We start from the raw sequence: 23481 nt of genomic DNA on the forward strand, positions 1-23481 counted from the left end.
ATGGTACACTGAAGAAAGAAGATGTACAGAGCCTTATGAAGATCAGAATGTGAAAAATGGGCATTGACCTGATAGTTTGGAGCTGCTTTTGATGACATATTTAAAGAGGAATTAATGGTATAATATTAGTTCTGATTAACCCAATCTGGGTAGAGGTGGTGAGATTATGTGTATTAGAGGAGTGGAATAAGATGAGGTCATCTGTGGGTGACCTTTGATTCAGTACATACAATTCACTCTTGAATAAGAGTGTAGCTAGCCTTAGAATTTACTTTCCACTTAGCACTTATATATATTAAATGTATATATTTTATAGTTTTCTGGCTTCTGTTTTGTTATTGACAAGTTTTCTGCTAGCCCAGTTGCAAATTCTCGTAACTATAAAGCAGTCAATTTTTACTCTCTGGTTGCCTCAAATTTCTTTTTAAATATGCCTACATTGATAGCTTCCACTTACTTTGATTCCTGTCCTGGATTTATTCTGCAGTTCAGCAGACAAAATATGTTTAAATGTCATCTGCCAAATTGGGAGTCTCTGCACTGGATTCCTACTTCCACATAATTTAATGATAAAACCAGGGATCCTACTAACTCCCTAAATTGTGATTAAAAACAAACAAAAAACTAATTTAATTCAATGAATTTTTTTTTTTTTTTTTTTTTTTGCGGTACGCGGGCCTCTCACTGTTGTGGCCTCTCCCGTTGCGGAGCACAGGCTCCGGACGCGCAGGCTCAGCGCCCAGCCGCTCTGCGGCATGTGGGATCTTCCCGGACCGGGGCGCGAGCCCGTGTCCCCTGCTTCGGCAGGCGGACTCTCAACCACTGCGCCACCAGGGAAGCCCCTAATTCAATGAATTTTAAATGGCCCTCAGGCTTGAAGTTAAAGGGTTTTTGAGGATTGAGAATTTAATTACTTTATATCTTGGTTCCTTTAGCTGCTTAAATATTTTCTTTTTTAAGTTAACAAATCTGTCAGGCATTATTGCCACTTATCCAATTAGCTGTGTTTACTTACAGGGTTGAGTGAATCATGAAAACCCAGACTCATGGGATTTTGGGAGTTTTCAGCTAGCTCCTATGACACAAATATTAGCCTTTTTAATATTGTCCCATATGTCCTCGAAGCTCTTCATTTTTTTCCACTTATTTTTTTCATTGTTATTCAGACTGGATAGTTTCTACTCATGTATCTTCAAATTCACTGACTCTTCCATCATCTCCAGTAATTTTTTTATTGTATTCTTCAGTTCTAAAATTTCCATTTGGTTCTTTTTATAGCTTTGATTTCTTTGGTGAAGACGTCTATCTTTCCATTCATTTCAATAATGTTTACCTTTGCTTTGTAGAACCTCATTAGAATAATTTTTTTGTCTTTTTCTGATAATTCCAACACTTGGGTTACCTCAGAATTGGTTTTTGTTCATTGTCTTTCCCCTTGAGAGTTACTTAGATTTCCCTAGTGTTTTGCATCTTGAATAATTTTCGATTATTTCCTGGATATTTTGAATATTATGAAATTCTCAGTCCTGTTTAAATCTTCAGGAGAGTGTTTTTGTTTTGTCTTGTTTTAGCTGGCAGTCAATCCAGTTAGTTCACACCACACATCCTGGCCTGCTTTCTGTGGGCTATTGTTCCAAAAATTTAGTTCTCAGTGACTTTGCACTACCATTCTAATCTGCCCAAATTGTGCACCACCCAGTGGCTAGTCTGAAACCTGGATAGTGAGCTATACTGTAGATCAGTTTTCAAAACCTTTGATTGGCTGCTTCTGGTCAATTTCACACATGCACAGTGTGGAGGTGATCTCAGGATTTTATATACAAATTTAGAGTTTCCCTTTTTTCAATTCCCTCCTATCAATGATCTTCCCCACACTCTCTGGCTCTAAGATCACCCCTTCTTGGTGTTCTGGCTAGAAGGCAGAGCTTTAGCTTCCCCACAACATTGCTAGTGTTCTGCCCTGCACTGACTGCCACCATTGCACAGTGGGTAGAGAAGGGGGGGTGCTGCCTTTTTGCTGTCTCTAGATTAGGTAGGGCAGGAAAAGTCCACATTGCCCCTTAGGGTTTACACATGGTAGGGAGGGAGGGGTGCTGCTGTTTTTCTGCAGCTCTCCTGGAATAAAGTAAGTAAATTCAAAAGGATTCTGTCTCATAGTCCCCCAACCCCCTTCTCTGTCCTCTGACTAGAGAGAGCAGACTGTCCTCTGACTAGAGAGAGCAGACTGTCCTCTGACTAGAGAGAGCAGACTGCCAGCTGGCAGTTCCTATTTTAAAGTGCCTATGTGTAGATTCCTTTTTATTTATTCTGTTTGGAATTTGTTTAACTTCTTGAATCTGTAGAGTCATGTATTTCATCAATTTTTAAAAGTCTACATGATATCTAAAAATATTTGTTCTGTTCTACCCTCCCCTCTCCTTCTGCAGCTAATTAAGCAGATGTTGGGAATTCTCACTGTATCCTCTATATGTCTCGTTTTTTCCATCTTTTCATCTTTTTGTTTCTCCATGCTGCATTCTGGATAATTTCTCCTGATTTATATTCCAGTTTATAAATCCTTCCAATTGGTTATATTCTGTTCTGCCTTTAAACCTAATCACTGAGTTTTAAAGTTCAGTTTTTATATATTCTTGCAACATTTGTATTTAGTTACTTCCCAAATTAGTTCCATCACTTTTTAGTTTCCAATTCTCTACAGGTATTTGACACTTGACTTTATTTCTTTAAACACAGAAAGCATAAATGTAATACCTAAGACTATATGAATTTAACTGTTTCTACTAATTCTTGCCTCTGGAATCTAGTTTCCTTATGTGCCTGTTCTTTTTGTTTGTTTTGGTTTGTGTGTGTGTGGGGGACCACCTTAAAGCAAGTTAAATGCTTAAGAGTCTTTGGGTGATGTAGGCAATTCTAAACTTGGCTACAATTTTACATAATTTATATTTCTGATTCATCCTCATCTAAAGGCCAAAACCCTTTGAGGGAGTCTCAGCCTACTGTGGGGAAGTTCTTCTGTTAGATTCACAATTCCTGTTAGATTCACCATCTTGTGTGGGCCTTGAACTTTGGTATCTGTGCCCCTTACCCCATTAGGCTGTCGTATTAGGGCCCCATGCTCACTTCTTTTTTTCTCTTTACTTTTGGACTGGGTGTTCCATACTGTCTTAAAAATCTCTTTGATGTTTTAAGATGCTTTTTGTATTTTAATCAGCTTTGGTTGTTTTTATCAATGGCACAGCTCTAAATATCCTAACATGCAATTTCCAGAAACAGGAAGTTTCCCACAAGTGCGTCTTTGTTCCTACATGGCCAAACCCTACTCTTTCTCTTGGTATTCTCTGCATTTAGCACATACTACTTGTGGAGTGGAATCCATAAATGTTGATAAGAACTATGCTTAATTTTTTCAGAGCAATTAATCTTTTTTTTTTTTTAGAAATTTGTACTTATAGCTGCTCTAAGATATAGGTATCTTGTTTTAGTTAGCTAATATTAGTTGCTTCATGTAATAAACCACCAGAAAATTTAGCAGCTTAAAACAACAGATATTTATATCTGAGATTCAGAAATCTGAGAAAGGCTTAGTTGGGTGATTCTCATGAGGCTACAGTCAAACTGTGGCTGGGGCTGCAGTCTGAAGGCTTGACTGGGTTGGAGGATCCCCTTCCACTTGCCTGGCAGCTGGCTTCCCCAAGAATGAGTGACTCAGTAGAAAGAGAAGGAGAAAGAGAAAGAGACAGACAGACAGGGAAGGAGAGGTGGGGAGAGAGGGATGAAATGAAGACAGTGAGTGGGGAGAAATACACCAAAGATGGCAGCCATAGAACCTTTTATAACATAATATTGGAAATGACATCCCATCCCTTCTTCCATATTCTGTTGGTCACAAAGACCAACAGTGGTACAGTGTGGGAGGTGACTACACAAGGGTGTGAATAACCAAGAGGCAGGGATCATTGTGGGCTATCTTGGAAGCTGGTGAGCACCTTATTTTACCAAAAGAACAAAAAAAGAAAGAAAGAAAAACTTTACTATATTTGGAGGTTCATAATAAAGCTCTTGAATTAGTCCTATTTCTTCATTTGTAAAAAGCATGAAAATATGGCTGTAATTTTATCAATGCAAATACAGAAAATGTTTCCCAAAAGGTGTTAAATATTAAATTGTGTATCATTCCAAGCTAAATCCAAAACACAGAATATAAAGAGAAGATTTAAAACTACTAAAAATCTGATGTAAAAAAAAACCAAAAAGAACACCAATGTCAATTAAGTGGTAAAAGATAAATTTAGATGGTGAGGCTTAGTGTTGGGTAGGAAAAAAAATAAAGGTTTTAAATATAGCTCAAATAAAAAATAACATTGCAAATATTTTCATAAAAATTTGTTACAAGAAAAACAGTCCTCCTATGGAAACATATGGTCATAATTCCAGTAATAGATTTTCTTCTTGCTTTTCTGCAATTAAGATTGCTTTTATCAATTACACAGTGGGTGGAGAAGCAGTGAAAACTTTAAGATTCTAAATAGAAGCCACATAAATCAAAGTAATTGAGATGACATTGTGTTCTTCAGTGTAAACAGCGCACTATATTTTGTATAAAAAATGAGGGGAGGTAATAAAAATATATTTGCTGCTACTGCACCTAAACCTTGGAAAGATACACAATAATAAAAATCACTTCTTATTGAGATTGGAGAGTGAGAAGAACAAGGTAGATGCATACAAGGTGGGTAGTAAGGCTTATATTAAGTTTTTAACATTTCTTTCTGATTTTTGAATGTTTATATATTACACATATGAAGCATTTTTTTTAATCACAAAGAAAAAAATTAAAACCTAGGACTGTTTAGAGGTTTCCGGTTTATTTCAAGATATTTTCTTTTAAAATTTGAGTCAAGTTATCAAAGTTATATTACTTTAAAAAAAAGAAGAGTTGTATTCTTTACTTATAAAACAATATTTAAATCTAGGCTGTTATAAACTTAGGCAATTGAGACACCATAGTCAGGCTACTACTTTTATGATTAAATTATGATTTTTATGATTATGACTTTTATGATTACATAAGGTAAGATATTCACACAACACAGAAGACTCTTTAAAGTAAATTGCCTTAAAAGGGAAAGTTGAATGTTTTGACATATTACTGACTCTTCAGATTTTCAGCTCTTGCCTAGACAAGTTTAACGCCCACACCTTCTCATTACTGGTATGGCTATCCTCCTGGATTGTTTTCCAACCAGCTACTCAGAAGTCATATCTCTATTTTAGCAACTACTTTTACTTTGTTAATTATCTGCTTCACACATTCATCTCCAAGAGGGAAAGAACTATTTTATTCATCTTTCAATCAATGAAGCCTACTAAAGTGCTCTGCGTATAGAAAGCATATATGCATATACTAAGTCTGCTGGATTGCTGCAAAAGCAAATGGGCTAAATTTTACTTAATATTTCAAAATTCTGGAAAGACAGTATTCTTAAAAGGCATAGACCAAAAATAGATCATTGCAGACTGAGTACAAAGAACCATTCTATTTCTTCACCTTTAAAAAAATTAAAATTTTAAATTATCAATGGGAAGAACATGACCAAATGCATTCAGAAACATATTGTACATCTACAAAGAATACTTTAAAACGTGCCTCCAAAGGTAACTCCAATTTTTATTAAATGTAGAGACTTTAGGGAAACAAATCCAAAGCTATCCCATCATGGGAAGAGTCCTCTACCTTCTGGTTATTTTAAAGTAACTTCAGTATTCATAGATTGTGCCCTTAACTTATACTGCAAAATAAACAAAAATATAAAGAAAACAAATTGAGTTAGATATGCAATTGCTTATGATGTCAACAAATTTCACAAGTTATTACATGTTGCTTAATTTTATTTAATGTCTGCAACACTTTACATTGTTTATAAAGTAGTTACTTCCAAAAGACTGATATTTTCCTCCATGCTGTGTCTTTAGCTAGTACTACAGATGTGATTCAGTAGGAATCATATGACCAAACTGATTCAAATTCTCAGTTTTTTCCTAGCCTGAGACCTAAGAACCTGAGTTATAACCCTGACTTCATCTTCAGGTTGAGATGCTTCATAAATACTTTCTTAAAACAGGGCTATTTAGTGTAGTTTCTTTTTCTTGAGACACAGGAGTGTTTTTGATACAAAAACATATATATTCCACATTAGAATAAAAAAAGCATTAAAATAATGATTATTATTTTAAATAAGTTAAATGACAGGATTAACTAAAATATGACCATTACTTTTTTTAACACAACGTACTTTAAAAATTTCTTTCTATTTGAAGTAAAGAAGAAAGTTCTGTAACAGTTTCAAATACATAGAATTTAACTTATGTTAATATCCTGTTATAAAAAATAACTACCATATAAAGAATTTAAAATATGCAAAAGTAAGTAGTTCATTAAAATTTATATTTAATACATTGGTGTCAATGAAAATATGTAGGCTTGCCAAGAAACTTTTAAGGTTTAAAGAAGTTAAAAAAACACCTGTTTCAGGCTTCATTTATTGCTACATAATGACTACTTCAAGGGTCATCTGCCCTGTCGTCAGTCACTCTTAGAAGTGGTATATACAGTGGTATACTTTGGAAGGAAAGGAGGAAAAATAATGCACTGCAATACAAAAATATTACCTATTTATAAATTATTAAAGATTTATAAAACACATACCAAATCACATGTTCTCGCTATAAAAACAATATACTTAATTATAGAAGCACAAAATCCTGAAGCACCCACAATTACTTTAAGAATACCCATTTAATAAAGAGAAAACCATATAGGTATATATAAAATAATAATTTGAAAAGAAAAAAGGCAAAATTCTGATTTTAATGCAAACAATCAGTTTATCTAATCATGGAGGTAGGTCTCCACTCCAATTATACAAATAAGTTATCTGCCTTATTCAAAGAATTACCATATAAGTGTAAGATCTGGAAACTGGTCTGTGCCATTGAAATACATTTTTAACAGACTTTAGAAACCAGTAATTTAACTGGCATATAAACAAAAAAGGTAGTTCCTTCATAAGCTTACATCTGAAAAGAGCCTTCATTAAAATCATTCTTGGCATAAAGAGGTATACCTAAATGCAGATACTTTGGCTTAGCATTTAAATAACACAGTTAAATGCTACAAATTTTTTAAAGACAGAAGAAATCCTTGTCTTCTTCAGTACTTGTAAAGTGTAAAGCTTCAAAAACTGTGCATCTTTTAAGCTTTTGGATATTTAATATTGTGCTAATGATTTTTAAAAGATCATTCCTGCCTAAAAAGCAAAGCTTAACATGTTTCAAATATCAAACATATTTACTTTTAGTGTTTGTGGCATTTCAGCTTTAGTGCTGGAGTTAGTTTTAACAAATCAGTTTGCAATATAATACGACTCACGTCCTTTCACTAAAAAAGATTTTCAATAATAAAAAATACTAATTCTATTTCTAATGGTAAACTAGTAGAGTTGGAGGTCCCACCGTGGATCACAGGGATTAGAGCACTATCAAGATCATTTAGATAATGCTGAGGAAGAAGTTGGCCTTCAGATCCTGCCTGAAATTCAACCTGGAAAAAAAAAATCTTGATGAGTCAACCCTAGAAAGTGAGCAATCTTGTTTAGTTCAGCAGATGAATATAAAATAAACTATTTAAGAATATCATTCAATTTAAGCACGTTAAGAAAATACTTGATATTTTGTTCATAAAATAATGTTTTACATTCCCCTTTATTTCTTCTATCTACTACATAAATTATAATTGTCCCGTCCACAGATACTATGAAAATAAAATTGCCACTACTTCATACTTCAGGTTTCTTCTCAATGAACATGTAAACACATTGGCGGACCAAGGTTTTGAATAACTGTCAACATGACTTAAATAAAAACCCCTTGGTATTTAAAAAAAGATCTACTTAAAAATATTTTGAATTTATCATGAAATAATATTTGAATTTAATTTTGCTGGTGAAAATTACATTTTAATACATATGACTAAAAAAATTAACAATGCTTACTCAAATAATTATCAGGTGCTTCCTTGAAAAAGGAACTTTTAATAGTGAGATAAAAATGTAAGTTCTTTTTTCCAATAAGAACTGTAACACATCCTGCCCGAAGAAGAGCAAACCTTCAACATATGAAATTGTTCATGTTAAGATTGACCATTCTGGGACTTCCCCGGTGGTCCAGAGGTTAAGACTCCACGCTTCCATTGCAGGGGGCGTGAGTTCGATCCCTGGTCGGGGAACTAAGATCCCACAAGCGGCGTGGTGCCGCCAAAAAAAAAAAAAAAAAAAAAAAGATTGACCATTCTAATGAACAACCTGGACTGAAATCTATTATACTGGATGTCAAAAACAGTTAAAAAGGCACATTAAAATACTACTGGCTTGGGACTTCCCTGGTGGTGCAGTGGTTAACACTCCACGTTCCCAAGGCAGGGGGCCCAGGTTTGATCCCTGGTCAGGGAACTAGATCCCACATGCCGCAACTGAGTTCACATGCCAAAACTAAGGCGCCCATGTGCCACAACTAAGGAGCATGCCTGCCGCAACTAAGGAGCTCATGGGCTGCAACTAAGACCTGGCACAACCAAATAAATAAATATTAAAAAAAATACTACTGGAGTACCACTTTTCACCTATCAAATTGGCAAAGTTCAAAAGTTTGATTATATACTGCTTTGATAAGGATGTGAGAGAAAGAACACTCTCATAAATTGTGGTAGAAATATAAATTGTCATAACCTCTATTTGAGACAATATGGTAATATCTATTGAGTACATACTTGGACCTGGCAATTCTACTTCTAGGAATGTTTCTTATATACTCACACTTATGCAAAAGCAAAATACTGTGGATACCTTAAATATTAACCAGGACATACCAAACATGCATAAACACTAAATAAGTTATGGTACATTTATATAATCAACTACTACTGTGCAACTTTAAAAAGAATATGTAGTTAATATGAAATATCTCTAAGATATATTAAGTTAAAGAAGCACTGTTAAAAAAAAAGTGAAAAGAGAACAAAAAGGACGTACAAACTTAATTGCTCATACATGCAAAAAATTACAAAGAATACATAGAAATGGATAACATTTGACTGCCTGACCAAGAAGGGAGGATGAGGGGGAGTATGCAAGTGGACTGAAGGGTTAGGAGTCAAGGGTAGGAAGGAGATCTTTCCAAGGCTATTACCTGATGCAACTCTACTGGGAACCATTTACATTGTAGCCTGGAGTTAATATCTCCAGAGGTCACCAATTAAATAGAGTACTGTGTGAATGCTGCTCTCTAGCATGTTTAATGAAGTGGTCCCAATATATACACATCTGTGAGATAATAGAAAATATATATTGGTCTCTGACCCGAATTCCTGGCATAAAGCTCCTAAAACCCTTGTCATTTCCTAAGTGATAAGAATACCAGTAACATCTCTTGTTCTAATATTTATCTTTGATCCCATCCCTGACACAGGGCTTCTAAAAAAATTGTAAATTCCTAAGTGATAAGAGAGGGAGGAGCATCTTTTGTTCTTTTGAGTCAACTCTGGATGGGCTCCTAGATAGGGGCTGTTCACCAGAAAGACCAAGCCCATGATTAGAAGTTTTAAATTTCCAGCCCTACCCCTCATTCTCCAGAGAGGGGAGAGGGGCTAAAAACTGAGTTAATAATTGATCATGCCTACATGAGGAAACCTCCATAAAATCTCAGTAGAAGTGGGTTGAGAGCTTTCAGGCTGGTGAATACATCCACACTGGGAGGGTGATGCACCCCTACTCTGCAGAGACAGAAACTCCTGCTCAGGACTCTACCAGACCTTGCCCTATGTATATCTTCATCTGGCTGTTCATCTGTATAGCCTTTAGTGAACTGACAGACATAAGCAAATGTTCCCCTGAGTTCTGTGAGCCGCTCAAGCAAGTTAATTGCACCCAAGGAAGAGGGGGTCATTGGAAGCTCTGATCTATAAATGGTTGGTCAGAAGCACAGGTGATAACTGACTGGCATATGAAGTGGGGGAGGAGGCAGTCTTGTAAGAGCTGTAGGATCTGATGCTATCTCCAGGTAGATCAAGTCAGAATTGAGTTGAATTCTTGGACACCCTGCTTGTGCCTGAGAATTGCTTGCTGGGGTAGGGGAAAGCCTCCACACATCTGGTGAGCAGAAGTGTTTTCCGTTGAGTAGTGAAAGAGACACACAGGAAAGACATAGGAGGGAAGAAATAGGTTTTTCCCTACATGGGAGGAAAAAACTGAAAATTTTCCTTTTTTAACATTTTTAGACTTTTGTAATTTTAAGTCACATGAATATAGAATTTAGTCAGCATAATTTAAAAACCTACTTATCAAGCAGGAATGTTGTGGAGCAGGGGTCAGCAAACTATGGCCTGTGGGCCAATGTGGCCCACCAACTGTTTTTGTAAACAAAGTTTCACTGGAACACAGCTAAGCTATTTAGTTTACATACTGTCTACAGCTGCTTTCACACTATAATGGCACAGTTAAGTAGTTGTGAAAGAAATCTGACAGACCGCAATGCCTAAATTATTTACTGTCTGACCCAAAAATAGTTTGCTGGCCCCTGCTGTGGACAGTAAAGGAGATAATGTACAGGAAGTGTGTACCGAACATTAATGTTCAACAAACTTTAGTTCTCTTCAGTGATCTCATAGTAAAAGGTTAAAGAAAAACTTTTGATTATTTTAATATAAGATATATTCATTTCAAAAATACATCACAAAAACATGCCTCACCATATCAGTGTCAATGGAAACTCTGAGGCCAATTTTATTTATCCCATTATTCTTTAGAGTTTTCAGGTGAGGGCACAGTGCAGCACTACAAGCCATGGCTATTTCTTTTGCAAACTGATAAGGAGTTGCTGAAATAGATAAATCCTGGTCCTTTAGAAAGTAGAACACCTGAAATGTATTTAATTAGGAAACAAGTCATGATTAAGATTAAAAGTAGCTTTAAAAATGCAACAACTGCTACCTCCAACTTTATAAAATTCCAATGTTAGTGCCATGAAATTCACTAGTTAGGAACATTACATATATAGTATGTATATATGTGTATATATATATATATATATATATATATATATATATATATATATATACATATACATATACACACATACACACACACTATATATATATAGCCTGATCTATAGCATAAGTAGAAACTTAAAACCAAAGATTAGGGAATATGGGAATGACTTAGCTATTTTTGCCTAAAGTTAACTTGTAGCAACAAAAGCTTTGTTAACTCAGTTTAAAGAAGGGTACTAACGAGCCCACCCTATAAGATCACCATCCCATAAGGACATAATAATGAAGTTAAGATCAAACAAAGAAATAATGTTCTATAATTTCTATACCCTCTATAGTTTCTATCTTCTACATGTGTAAAATCACAAAGAATACCTAAGAAATCAGTAACATTGATTGTCTGACCCAGGAGGTAGAGTGAGGGGGAGAATGGAGGTAGACTAAGGGGCTGTGAGGCTACAGTTTCATATTCTCTCATTTTTAAAAAACTGGAACATGCAAAACTAACTTTCATATGTGAGTGCTGATTAACTGATATCTATAAAATATTTTATTTTTTGTAAAATAAGAGAAAAATGAAAACACCATGGTCAAATAACATGTTATTGTACAAAGATGGCAATCCTGTGAAAACTTAACTGTGAGCTGACAGGCAGTACCACTATACAATAACCTGAAATGATCCTATGGAAATGCATATCTGGTGTATATAAGGCAGTCTGGGGTGGAGATATGTGTGTCTCAAGGTGTAATGAAAGTGTAATACGCTGCACTTAAACATTCAGAGGTTGAGTACTGCGAAATCTCCAAATTAACAAAAACATATCCAAACACAGCAGGTAAATGGAAGGAAACGTCTTTCTAAGTTACCTCAGTACACTTTACAATCTTCTCATCAGTTTCAAAATCTGCTTCCAGTTTTATTTTTTCACTTGGAAATCCTTGTAATGATATTCCATCCACTGAACTAATAACACTGCAGAATAAAATATAATAGAACAGATTTATTTAATACCAAAGTACTTTCTATGAAGTAAATTATTAGACTTGAACAAATGGAATAAGGATAAAAATTATGAAGGCTATAAATTTAAAGCAGCAGTAAGACATCTCAATTATACAAAAAAATAATTAAAACTTAGCTCATATTCATTTACCAAGATTTCTTGATTGTGTAGCAAATTATATCTACTTTTTCATATGCCCAATTCAGACCTGAGGTTTAAAATACCTTAGTCTCCTAACAGAAAAGCTGTCTCATGAATTTCAAAACTCTATTTTGGAATCCTTCAGCATTAGCCCTCCTCTTCCTTTTTTGCTCCAGATCCCTTAGCCAGTCTCCAAAAAAGAAAGAAAATGGGTAACTAAAGAGAGGAGGGAATGGCAGTAATATTCTGTAAGGCCTCTAATGTACATATTATTGAATTCAGTTGTTTGCATTTACAGTGCATCAGTATAATACAGAATAAACACCCAAAGGGAATCCATTACTTATTTGATAAAAATAATTCCATGAAAATACATATCTGGTATATAAAAGGCAGTCTGGGGGGGGAAATATGTGTGTGCCTCAATGTACCATATAACAGACAAAGTATCTTGTCTTTCTCAGACCTGGCATCAAGCCTACACTGCTACACAATGCACATTTTATCATTTGCCCCCTCCCAAACTGACCACCCTTTAATAATTTACAACATCCTGACTAAGAAAACATACATGGTGCTGGTTAGGTACATTTTTGAAAAAACCAGACTGCATTTATTAATTGGAGTATATGCATTTAAATTAATGGTATAATTCTATATTTATTTATAAAATATTTAATTTTGTTAACAGGATGTTTTTATCCTTTCTCCTCCATCAAATCAATTACACTTTGGTAACAAAAAGTTCCTACCCTTTGTTTCCTTTTTCTTCAGAATCTACCCAGCAGATGTCCACATATTCTCTCATGTCTACAGCATCAACTTTCCCACATGTAATTTTAAAGTCTTTTTGTTCTCGTAGAGCTAGCCGCAAGCCATCCATGGTCTCTGGAGTTATTTGTACCATTAAGCCATCTAAAAATGAGAGTTATGTTTCACATTTCTTTTACTGAATATAAATTTATATGTCTAAGCCATAAATTTTGCTATCAAAATATGTTCCATGCAAGTTTTAGACCATCTGTTAAATCATCTTGATGGTTGTTTTCTGTTAGGGAATATGAAAAATATTTCACAATGTTAAGGATTCTTTTTTTATTTTTTAATGGTTAAACAAACAAAGGTGAGAATTTCCACTTCTGGCTATGATGAAATAATGATGCCAAACTGCCCTTTCATTATGGTAACCAACCATAAAACTAGACAAAATGTATGAGGCAATTGTTTTCAGGTTCTGGACAATAGGAAGTACAATACATGGTCCCTATAGGAAAACTCAATAGGTGAGCCCATAACTGCCCAGGCTCTCTGCTTGGGGACAATTTCTGCATGGTGACCAGTAAGCCTACAATTGCTCTACTGGGCTGAGAAGTCAGAGATAAGAGTTTAGGGAAACCTGAAATCTGTGGTCAAGACACTAAAAAGGGGAGCATCAGGAGACTGTGTTCAAGGACTTTTTGAGTCCTTGGACCAGAACTGAGAACACATTAATAGAGTGACCCTAGATGAGGCATAACAGAAAATGGCTATTATATGGTTGGGAACAGAATAGAGATAATAGAAGTCAAGCAATGTTGGGGGATATTGGTAGTCTAGACCAACCAAAATAGACATTAGCACCTCATTAACCTGAACTGTGCAATGCCAAATCAAAGATCTTACAAAATCTACAGGCAAAATAGATTTGGGGGATGAGTCCTGCCAGACTGTAAACACCTTAGGATATCCATAGATCCATCTGTTAAAAAAATAAAAAATAAAGACTACACAAGCTCAGGGTAAGCAGACATAAAATACCTGCTTAAACATAAATAAGCCTTCTTCAGCAAAAAAATCCCTTTAAAAAAAGCTAAAAGAATCTAAAGTCTCTAAAGCATATCAATAATGACAGTACATAATAAAAAATTACCAAAGACAGGAAAATGTGAGCCCCTATAAAACTAAAACTAACCATGAGATGGCCAAGACATTGGATTAAACACAAAACACTTTAAAATATCTATTCTAAAATATAATCAAGGACCTAAAGGAAAACACATTTAAAGAATGAAAAGCAAATACTGGCTAAATGTATAAACAGATTTTTAAAAATCTGAACAGAGAAATAGAAACTGGAAAACCCTCCCCCCAAATTCTATAACTGAAAAGTATAATCCAACTAAAATAGAAACCTTAATGGATAGGCTTAATAGTAGATTGAAGATGGCAAAAGAATCAGAGAACATAAAGAAAGGTCAACAAAAGTGATCAAATCTGAAGAACCCAGAGAAAAAAGAATGAAGAAATATAAAAAGAGCATCAAAGACCCATGGGATGGTATAAAACAGTCTAATACAGATATGGATTACATATACATAGATAGACTATCTCCCAGAAGGAGAAGAAAGATCAGGACATTTAAAAAAATGGTAAGAAATTCCCCAAATTTGATGAAAAATATTGACACACACATCCAAGGAGTTCAATAAATGCCAAATAGGATAAATACAAAGAAAACAACATTGAGGCCCACCACAGTAAAACTGGTGAAAACCAAAAATAAAGAGGCTATCTTGAAAACAGACTGAGGGAAAGGGCACATTAAATACAAGGAAACAAATATAAAAACTATTACTGACTCTTCACTAGAAATAATGAGGGCCAAAAGACAATGAAATGACATCTTTAAAGAAAATAAAGACTTTCAAAGCAGAATTTTATACCTAGCAAAAATACCCATAAAAAATGAAAATGAAATAAAGACAGCTGCAGAAAAATGAAAAGCAAGACAACATTAGATAAATGAAAGCCAGCCAACTTGTGTTACAAAAAATACTAATGACTTCTTGGTGTCTGCTCCATGTAAAGAGCTTGGAACATGTCACTTCCATCCTCACAACAAGAAAAAAGCTGAACAATAAAATACCTAGGAATAAACCTAACTTCTATTCAACATAGTACTGGAAGTCCTAGCCACAGCAATTGTACAAGAAAAAGAAGAAAAGGTATCGAAATTGGAAGGAAAGAGGTAAAATTGTCATTATATGCAGATGACATGATACTCTATATAGAAAACTCTAAAGACTCCACACAAAAACTATGAGAGCTGATAAATGAATTCAGCAAGGTAGCAGGCTACAGTATTTACAGAAATATTTTGCATTACTTTAAACAAAGAAATATCAGAAAATAAAAAAAAAGAACCCTTTAAAAATTGTATTAAAAAAATACCTAGGAATAAACCTGACCAAGGAAGTGAAAGACTTACATGCTGAGAACTATAAAACATTGATAAAGGAAACTGAAGATGATTCAAAGAAATGGAAAGATATCCCATGCTCTTGGATTGGAAGAATTAATATTGTTAAAATGGCCATACTATCCAAGGCAATCTACAGATTTAATGTGATCCCTATCAAATTACCCATCACATTTTTCACAGAACTAGAACAAATAATCCTAAAATTTATATGGAACCACAGAAGACCCAGAATTGCCAAAGCAATCCTCACAAAAGAACAAAGCTGGAGACATAAGCCTCCAAGACTTAAGATAATACTACAAAGCTACAATAATCAAAATAGCATGGTATTGGCACAGAAACAGACATATGGATCAATGGAACAAAAGACAGAGCCCAGAAATAAACCCACACACCAATAGTCAATTAATCTTTGACAAAGGAGGCAAGAATGTACAATGGAGAAAAGACAGTCTCTTCAACAAGTGGTGTTGGGAAAGCTAGACAATCTCATGTAAATCAATGAAATTAGAACACTTCCTCACAACATATAAAAAGATAAGCTCAAAGTGGTTTGAAGATCTAAATATAAGACATGACACCATAAAACTCCTAGGAGAGAACATAGGCAAAACATTCTTAGCTGTAAATCATAGCAATATTTTCTTAGGTCAGTCTGCCAAGGCAAAAGAAACAAAAGCAAATATAAACAAATGGGACCTAATCAAACTCAAAAGCTTTTTCACAGCAGGGAAGCCATAAACAAAATGAAAAGACAACCTACAGAAGGGGTGAAAATATTTGCAAATGATGCAACGAAGGGTTAATTTCAGAAATATCCAAACAGATCATACACCTCAATATCAAACAAACAACCCAATCAAAAAATGGGCAGAAGCGTTTTTCCAAAGACATACAGATGGCCAACAGTCACATGAAAAGATGCTCAGTATCACTAATTATTAGAGAAATGCAAATCAAAACTACAATGAGATCACCTCACACCAGTCAGAATGGCTATCATCAAAAAGTTTACAAATAATAAATGCTGGAGAGAGTATGAAGAAAAGGGAACCCTCCTAAACTGTTGGAAGGCATGTAAATTGGTACAGCCACTATGGAAAACAGTCTGGAGGTTCCTTAAAAAACTAAAAGTAGAGCTACCATATGATCCAGCAATCCCACTCCTGGGCATATATCCAGAAAAGATGAAAACTCTAATTCAAAAAGATATATGTACCCCAATGTCCATAACAGCACTGTTTATAATAGTCAAGACATGGAAGCAATCTAAGTATCCATCAACAGATGAATGGGTAAAGAAGATGTGGGGGGTGTGTGTGTGTGTGTGTGTGTGTGTGTGTACACACACACACAATGGAATATTACTCAGCCAAAAAAAGAATGCAATACTGCCATTTGCAGCAACATGGATGGACCTAGAGATTATCACACTAAGTGAAGTCAGACAGAGACAAATATATCACTTATATGCAGAATCTAAAAAATAATACAAATGAATTTATTTACAAAACAGAAACAGACTCACAGACATAGAAAATAAACTTATGGTTACCAAAAGGGGAAGGGAGAAGAGGGATAAATTAGGAGTATGGAATTAACAGATACACACTAATATAAATAAAATAGATAAAATAACATGGATTTACTGTATAACAGGGAAATATATTCAATATCTTTTAATAACCTATAATGAAAAAGAATCTGTAAAAAAATATATATATATGAAAAACTGAATCACTTTGCTGTACACCTGAAATTAATACATTATTGTAAATCAACTATACTTCAGTAAAATTTTTTAAAATAAATTTTAAAAAATTAAAAAGCTGAACAAACATAAAATGAACAACTCTTAGATCTATCAAAGAATTGATGTCCCAGGGCAAACTGCTGCCCTGAAAAAAGGAGCAAAATCAAAACCTACCACAAACAACCCAACAAAAATAAAACATATTTCTTCTTACTTCTTATCACATGTAATGTGATATAAGAAATATAATTGAATATATCACATTCCATCATCAGAAGACAGATATGGCACACAAAATGGAATCATAAAGCTCACTTACTTTTAAAAGGTATTACTGAAAAACATGGATCTAGACAAGAACACTTACAATCACTGCTTCCACTGGAAGTACTAGCCAATAAACAAGAAAAATAAATTAAAAAGCCATAATGGCTGTAAAGAAAGAAGCAAAACTATCATTATTAATAAACTATCATTATTTGTAGTTATAAAAAAACTCTAAGAGTCTATAGATAAATTATTTTAAATAATGTAAGTTTAGCAATATAGCTGGTTATAAGATAAAAATAGAGAAATCAATTAATTTCTATTTTCCAGCAACAAAAGCTAAAATTTTTAATTTAAAAAGATATGCAAGAATACTTTAAAAGGATCATATACCATGACTAAGGGGGATTTGTCTCAGGGATGCAAGGATTTTTCGGTATCTGCAAATCAATCAATGAAACACACAACATTAACAAACTGAAGAATAAAAACCATATGATCATCTCAATAGAGGCAGAAAAAGCTTCTCACAAAATTCAAGATCCATCTATGATAAAAACTCTTCAGAATGTGGGCATAGAGGAAACATACCTCAACATAACAAAGATGCCACCAAAAAACTACTAGAGCTCATGAATGAATTTGATAAAGTTGCAGGATACAAAATTAATGTACAAAAATCTCTTACATTTCTATGCACTAACAACAAACTATCAGAAAGAGAAATTAAGGAAATAATCCCATTTACAACTGCATCAGAAAGAATAAAATACCTAGGAATAAACCTACCTAAGAAAGTAAAAGACCTGTACTTGGAAAACTGTAAGACACTGATAAAAGAAATTGAAGACAACACAAACAGATGGAACACAGATATACTGTGTTCATGGACTGGAAGAATTAATACTGTTAAAATGAACATACAACCCAAAGCAATCTACAGATTCAATGTAATCCCTATCAAAATACCAAGGGCATTTTTCACAGAACTAGAACAAATAATTTTTTAATTTGTATGGAAACACAAAAGAACCCAAAGAGCCAAAACTATTTTGAGAAAGAAAAACAGAAATGGACAAATCATGTTCCCTGACTTCAGACTATATTACAAACCTACAGTAATCAAAACAGTATGGTTCTGGCACAAAAACAAAACCATAGATCAATGGAATAGAATAGAGCTCAGAAATAAACCCATGCACTTATGATCAATTAATCTACAACAAAGGAGACAAGAATATTCAGTGGAGCAAAGATGCTCTGTTCAATAAATGGTGCTAGGAAAGAATGAAATTTGAACATTCTCTCACACCATGTACAAAAAAATAAAAAACTCGAAATGGATTAATGACCTAAATGTAAGATCAGAAACCATAAAACTCCTAGAAGAAAACACAGGGTGAACACTCTTTGACATAAACTGCAGCAATATTTTTTGGGTCTGTCTCCTAAAGCAAAGGAAATATAAGCAAAAATAAACAAATAGGAACTAATCAAACTTAAAAGCTTCTGCACAGGGCTTCCCTGGTGGTGCAGTGGTTGAGAGTCCGCCTGCCGATGCAGGGGACATGGGTTCATGCCCCGGTCTGGGAAGATCACACATGCCATGGAGCGGCTGGGCCCGTGAGCCATGGCCGCTGAGCCTGCGCGTCCAGAGCCTGAGCTCCGCAACGGGAGAGGCCACAACAGTGAGAGGCCCGCATACCGCAAAAAACAAAACAAAACACACACAAAAAAGCTTCTGCACAGTAAAGAAAACCATCAGTACAACAAGAAACCTACCAAATGGGAGAAAACATTTGCAAATGATATGACCAATAACGAGATAATATCCAAATATATAAACAGCTCATACAACTCAACATCAAAAAAAAAAAAAAACCTGATTAAAAAATGGGCAGAAGGGCTTCCCTGGTGGCGCAGTGGTTGAGAACCTGCCTGCTAATGCAGGGGACACACGTTCGAGCCCTGGTCTGGGAGGATCCCACATGCCGTGGAGCAACTAGGCCCGTGAGCCACAACTACTGAGCCTGTGGGTCTGGAGCCTGTGCTCCCCAACAAGAGAGGCCACGACAATGAGAGGCCCATGCAACGCGATGAAGAGTGGACCCCGCTTGCCACAACTAGAGAAAGCCCTTGCACAGAAACGAAGACCCAACACAGCAAAAATAAACAAATTAATTAATAAACTCCTACCCCCAACATCTTCTTAAAAAAAAAAAAATGGGCAGAAGACCTGAATAGATGTTTTCCAAAGAAGACACAGGATGGCCAAAAGGCATGTGAAAAGATACTCAACATTGTTAATCAGAGAAATGGAAATTAAATCCAGAATGAGATATCACCTCACACCTGTCAGAATGGCTATCATCAAAAAGAACAGAAATAACAAATGCTGGAAAGGATGTGGAGAAAAGGAAACCCTCCTACAATGTCGGTGGGAATGTAAATTGGTGCAGCCACTGTGGAAAACAAAATGGGGATTTCTCAAAAAACTAAAAACAGAACTACTACATGACCTAGCAATTTCACTCCTGCGTATTTATCCAGAAAAAAACAAAACCACTAATTCAGAAAGATACATGCACCCCAATGTTCATAGCAGCATTATATACAGTTTCCAAGCAACCTAAGTATCCAACAACAGATGAATGGATAAAGAAAATGTGGTATATATACAATGAAATACTGCTTACCCATAAAAAAGAATGATTTTGCGATTTGCAACAACATGAATGGACTTGGAGGGTATCATGCCAAGTGAAATAAGTCAGACAGAGAAAGACAAATACTGTATCATATCACTTGTATGTGGAATTTAAGAAATAAAACTAGTGAATATAACAAAAAATAAACTGACTCACAGATATAGAGAACTAGGGATTACCAGTGGGGAGAGGTAAGCAGGGAGGGGCGATATAGGGGTAGGGGATTAAAAAGTACAACCTAGTATGTAAAATGTGAGTAAGATACAAGGATATAGTGTACAGCACAGGGAATATAGCCAATATTTTATAATAACTATAAATGAATATAACATTTAAAACTTGTGAATCACTTCGTTGTACACCTGAAGTTTACATAATATTTTATATCAACTATACCTCGATAAAAAATAAATTTAAAAAATTATAATGGCATTTAAATTACACTAAAATTGTAATAAGTAAATAAATAGATACCATTTACATTAGCAATAAAATCTATGAAGTACAGGAATAAATAAGAAATGATATTGAAAACCTATACAAAAACAATAAAATTTTATTGGAAATGAATATTATTAAGTATTATGTAAATAAATTGAAGGTAGCCAATGTACATGGAAACAATGAAAACAGAAAATATGCCAATTTTCTCAAAATTAAACTAGCAATATAATGCAATTCCAATGAAAAGTCCAGTGGACCTTTTAGAACCTGACAAGTTGATCCTAAAATTAACATGATAAAACAAAGGGCTTAGACTGGCCAGAACACTACTAAAATGAGGAATAAGGCATGTGTGTGGCATCAGAGATGGGAGGACTTCCTATAAAGCTATGTAACTGAGATAGTATGGAGGATGATATTAGTGAAAATGAAGACTAAGAACTTCCGAAAATACTCCATAAAAACAACAAGGAAACTGATAAAATGTCAGAAGAAACTTTTTCGAAACTCTTGAAATTAACCAAAGGCTTGCAGCAATCTGGGGAGTATTTATTTAAAAAAAAAAAAAAAAAAGCAGGAGAGAAGCAAGGAGAATTACAATCCTGCAGTCTGTGGAACAAAAACCACATTCACAGAAACATAGACAAGATGAAAAGGGAGAGGGCTATGTACCAGATGAAGGAACAAGATAAAACCCCAGAAAAACAACTAAATGAAGTGGAGATACGCAACCTTCCAGAAAAAGAATTCAGGATAATGATAGTGAAGATGATCCAGGACCTTGGAAAAAGAATGGAGGCAAAGACCGAGAAGAGGCAAGAAATGTTTAACAAAGACCTAGAAGAATTAAATAACAAATACCTAAAGGAATTAAAGAACAAATAAACAGAGATGAACAATACAATAACTGAAATGAAAAATACACTAGAAGGAATCAATAGCAGAATAACTGAGGCAGAAGAACAGATAGTGACCTGAAGACAGAATGGTGGAATTCACTGCCATGAAACAGAATAAAGAAAGAGGAATGAAAAGAAATGAAGACAGCCTAAGAGCCCTCTGGGACATTAAACGCAACAGCATTAGCATTATAGGGGTCCCAGAAGGAGAAGAGAGAGAGAAAGGACCTGAGAAAATATTTGAAGAGATTATAGTCAAAAATTTCCCTAATATGGGAAAGGAAATAGCCACCCAAGTCCAGGAAGCGCAGAGAGTCCCAGGCAGGATAAACCCAAGGAGAAACATGCCCAGACACATAGTAATCAAACTGACAAAAATTAAAGGAAAAGAAAAATTATTGAAAGCAACAAGGGAAAAATGACAACATACAAGGGAACCCCCATAAGGTTAACAGCTGATTTCTCAGCAGAAACTCTACAAGCCAGAAGGGAGTGGCATGATATATTTAAAGTGATGAAAGGGAAGAACCTACAACCGAGATTACTCTACCAGGCAAGGATCTCATTCAGATTCGATGGAGAAATCAAAAGCTTTACAGACAAGCAAAAGCTAAGAGAATTCAGCATCACCAAACCAGCTCTACAACAAGTGCTAAAGGAACTTCTCTAAGTGGGAAATCAAGAGAAGAAAAGGACCTCCAAAAACAAACCCAAAACAATTAAGAAAATGGTCATAGGAACATACATTATCAATAATTACCTTAAACGTGAATGGATTAAATGCTCCAACCAAAAGACACAGGCTCACTGAATGGATACAAAAACAAGACCCATATATATGCTGTCTACAAGAGACCCACTTCAGACCTAGGGACACATACAGACTGAAAGTGAGGGGATGGAAAAAGATATTCCATGCAAATGGAAATCAAAAGAGAGCTGGAGCAGCAATACTCATATCAGATAAAATAGACTTTAAAATAAAGAATGTTACAAGAGACAAGGGAGGACACTACATAATGATCAAGGAATCAATCCAAGAAAAAGATATAACAATTATAAATATATATGCACCCAACATAGGAGCACCTCAATACATAAGGCAACTTGCTAACAGCTATAAAAGAGGAAATCGACAGTAACACAAGAATAGTGGGGGACTTTTAACACCTCACTTACAACAATGGACAGATCATCCAAACAGAAAATTAATAAGGAAACACAAGCTTTATATGACACAATGGACCAGCCAGATTTAATTGATATTTATAGGACATTCCATCCAAAAACAGCAGATTACACTTCCTTCTCAAGTGCACACAGAACATTCTCCAGGATAGATGACATCTTGGGTCACAAAACAAGCCTCAGTAAATTTAAGAAAACTGAAATCATATCAGGCATCTTTTCTGACCACAATGCTATGAGATTAGAAATCAATTACAGGGAAAAAAACGTAAAAAACACAAACACATGGAGGGTAAACAATACGTTATTAAATAACCAAGAGGTCACTGAAGAAATCAAAGAGGAAATAAAAAAATACCTAGAGACAAATTACAACGAAAACACGACTATCCAAAACCTATGGGATGCAGCAAAAGCAGTTCTAAGAGGGAAGTTTATAGCAATACAAGCCTACCTCAAGAAACAACAAAAGTCTCAAATAAACAATCTAACCTTACACCTAAAGGAACTAGAGAAAGAAGAGCAAACAAAACCCAAAGTTAGCAGAAGGAAAGAAATCATAAAGATCAGAGCAGAAGTAAATGAAATAGAAACAAAGAAAACAATAGCAAAGATCAATAAAACTAAAAGGTGGTTCTTTTATTTTTTTTATTTTTTTTTTTTTTTGCGGTATGCGGGCCTCTCACTGTTGTGGCCTCTCCCGTTGCGGAGCACAGGCTCCGGACGCGCAGG

The 23481-nt window shown here is 34.9% G+C and overlaps 1 protein-coding gene across 3 annotated transcripts in view; it reads right to left on the reverse strand.

Moving 5' to 3' along the window:
• Nucleotides 1–5317: 5317 nt before the first annotated feature.
• ZFYVE16 (zinc finger FYVE-type containing 16) overlaps nucleotides 5318–23481 on the reverse strand; it is a 55582-nt gene continuing 37418 nt past the window's right edge. For all 3 annotated transcript variants that reach the window (XM_082624085.1, XM_082624086.1, XM_082624084.1), the window contains 4 exons: nucleotides 13002–13164; nucleotides 11972–12077; nucleotides 10802–10969; nucleotides 5318–7600 (listed from right to left, as the gene is read on the reverse strand). In XM_082624085.1, coding sequence (XP_082480211.1) covers nucleotides 7439–7600; nucleotides 10802–10969; nucleotides 11972–12077; nucleotides 13002–13164 — 599 coding nt within the window. In that variant the 3' untranslated portion in view covers nucleotides 5318–7438. The remainder of the gene's footprint in view (nucleotides 7601–10801; nucleotides 10970–11971; nucleotides 12078–13001; nucleotides 13165–23481) is intronic.

Source organism: Mesoplodon mirus, assembly GCF_964341445.2.
Source record: "Mesoplodon mirus genome assembly, chromosome: 5".
Taxonomy (NCBI): Eukaryota; Metazoa; Chordata; class Mammalia; order Artiodactyla; family Ziphiidae; genus Mesoplodon; species Mesoplodon mirus.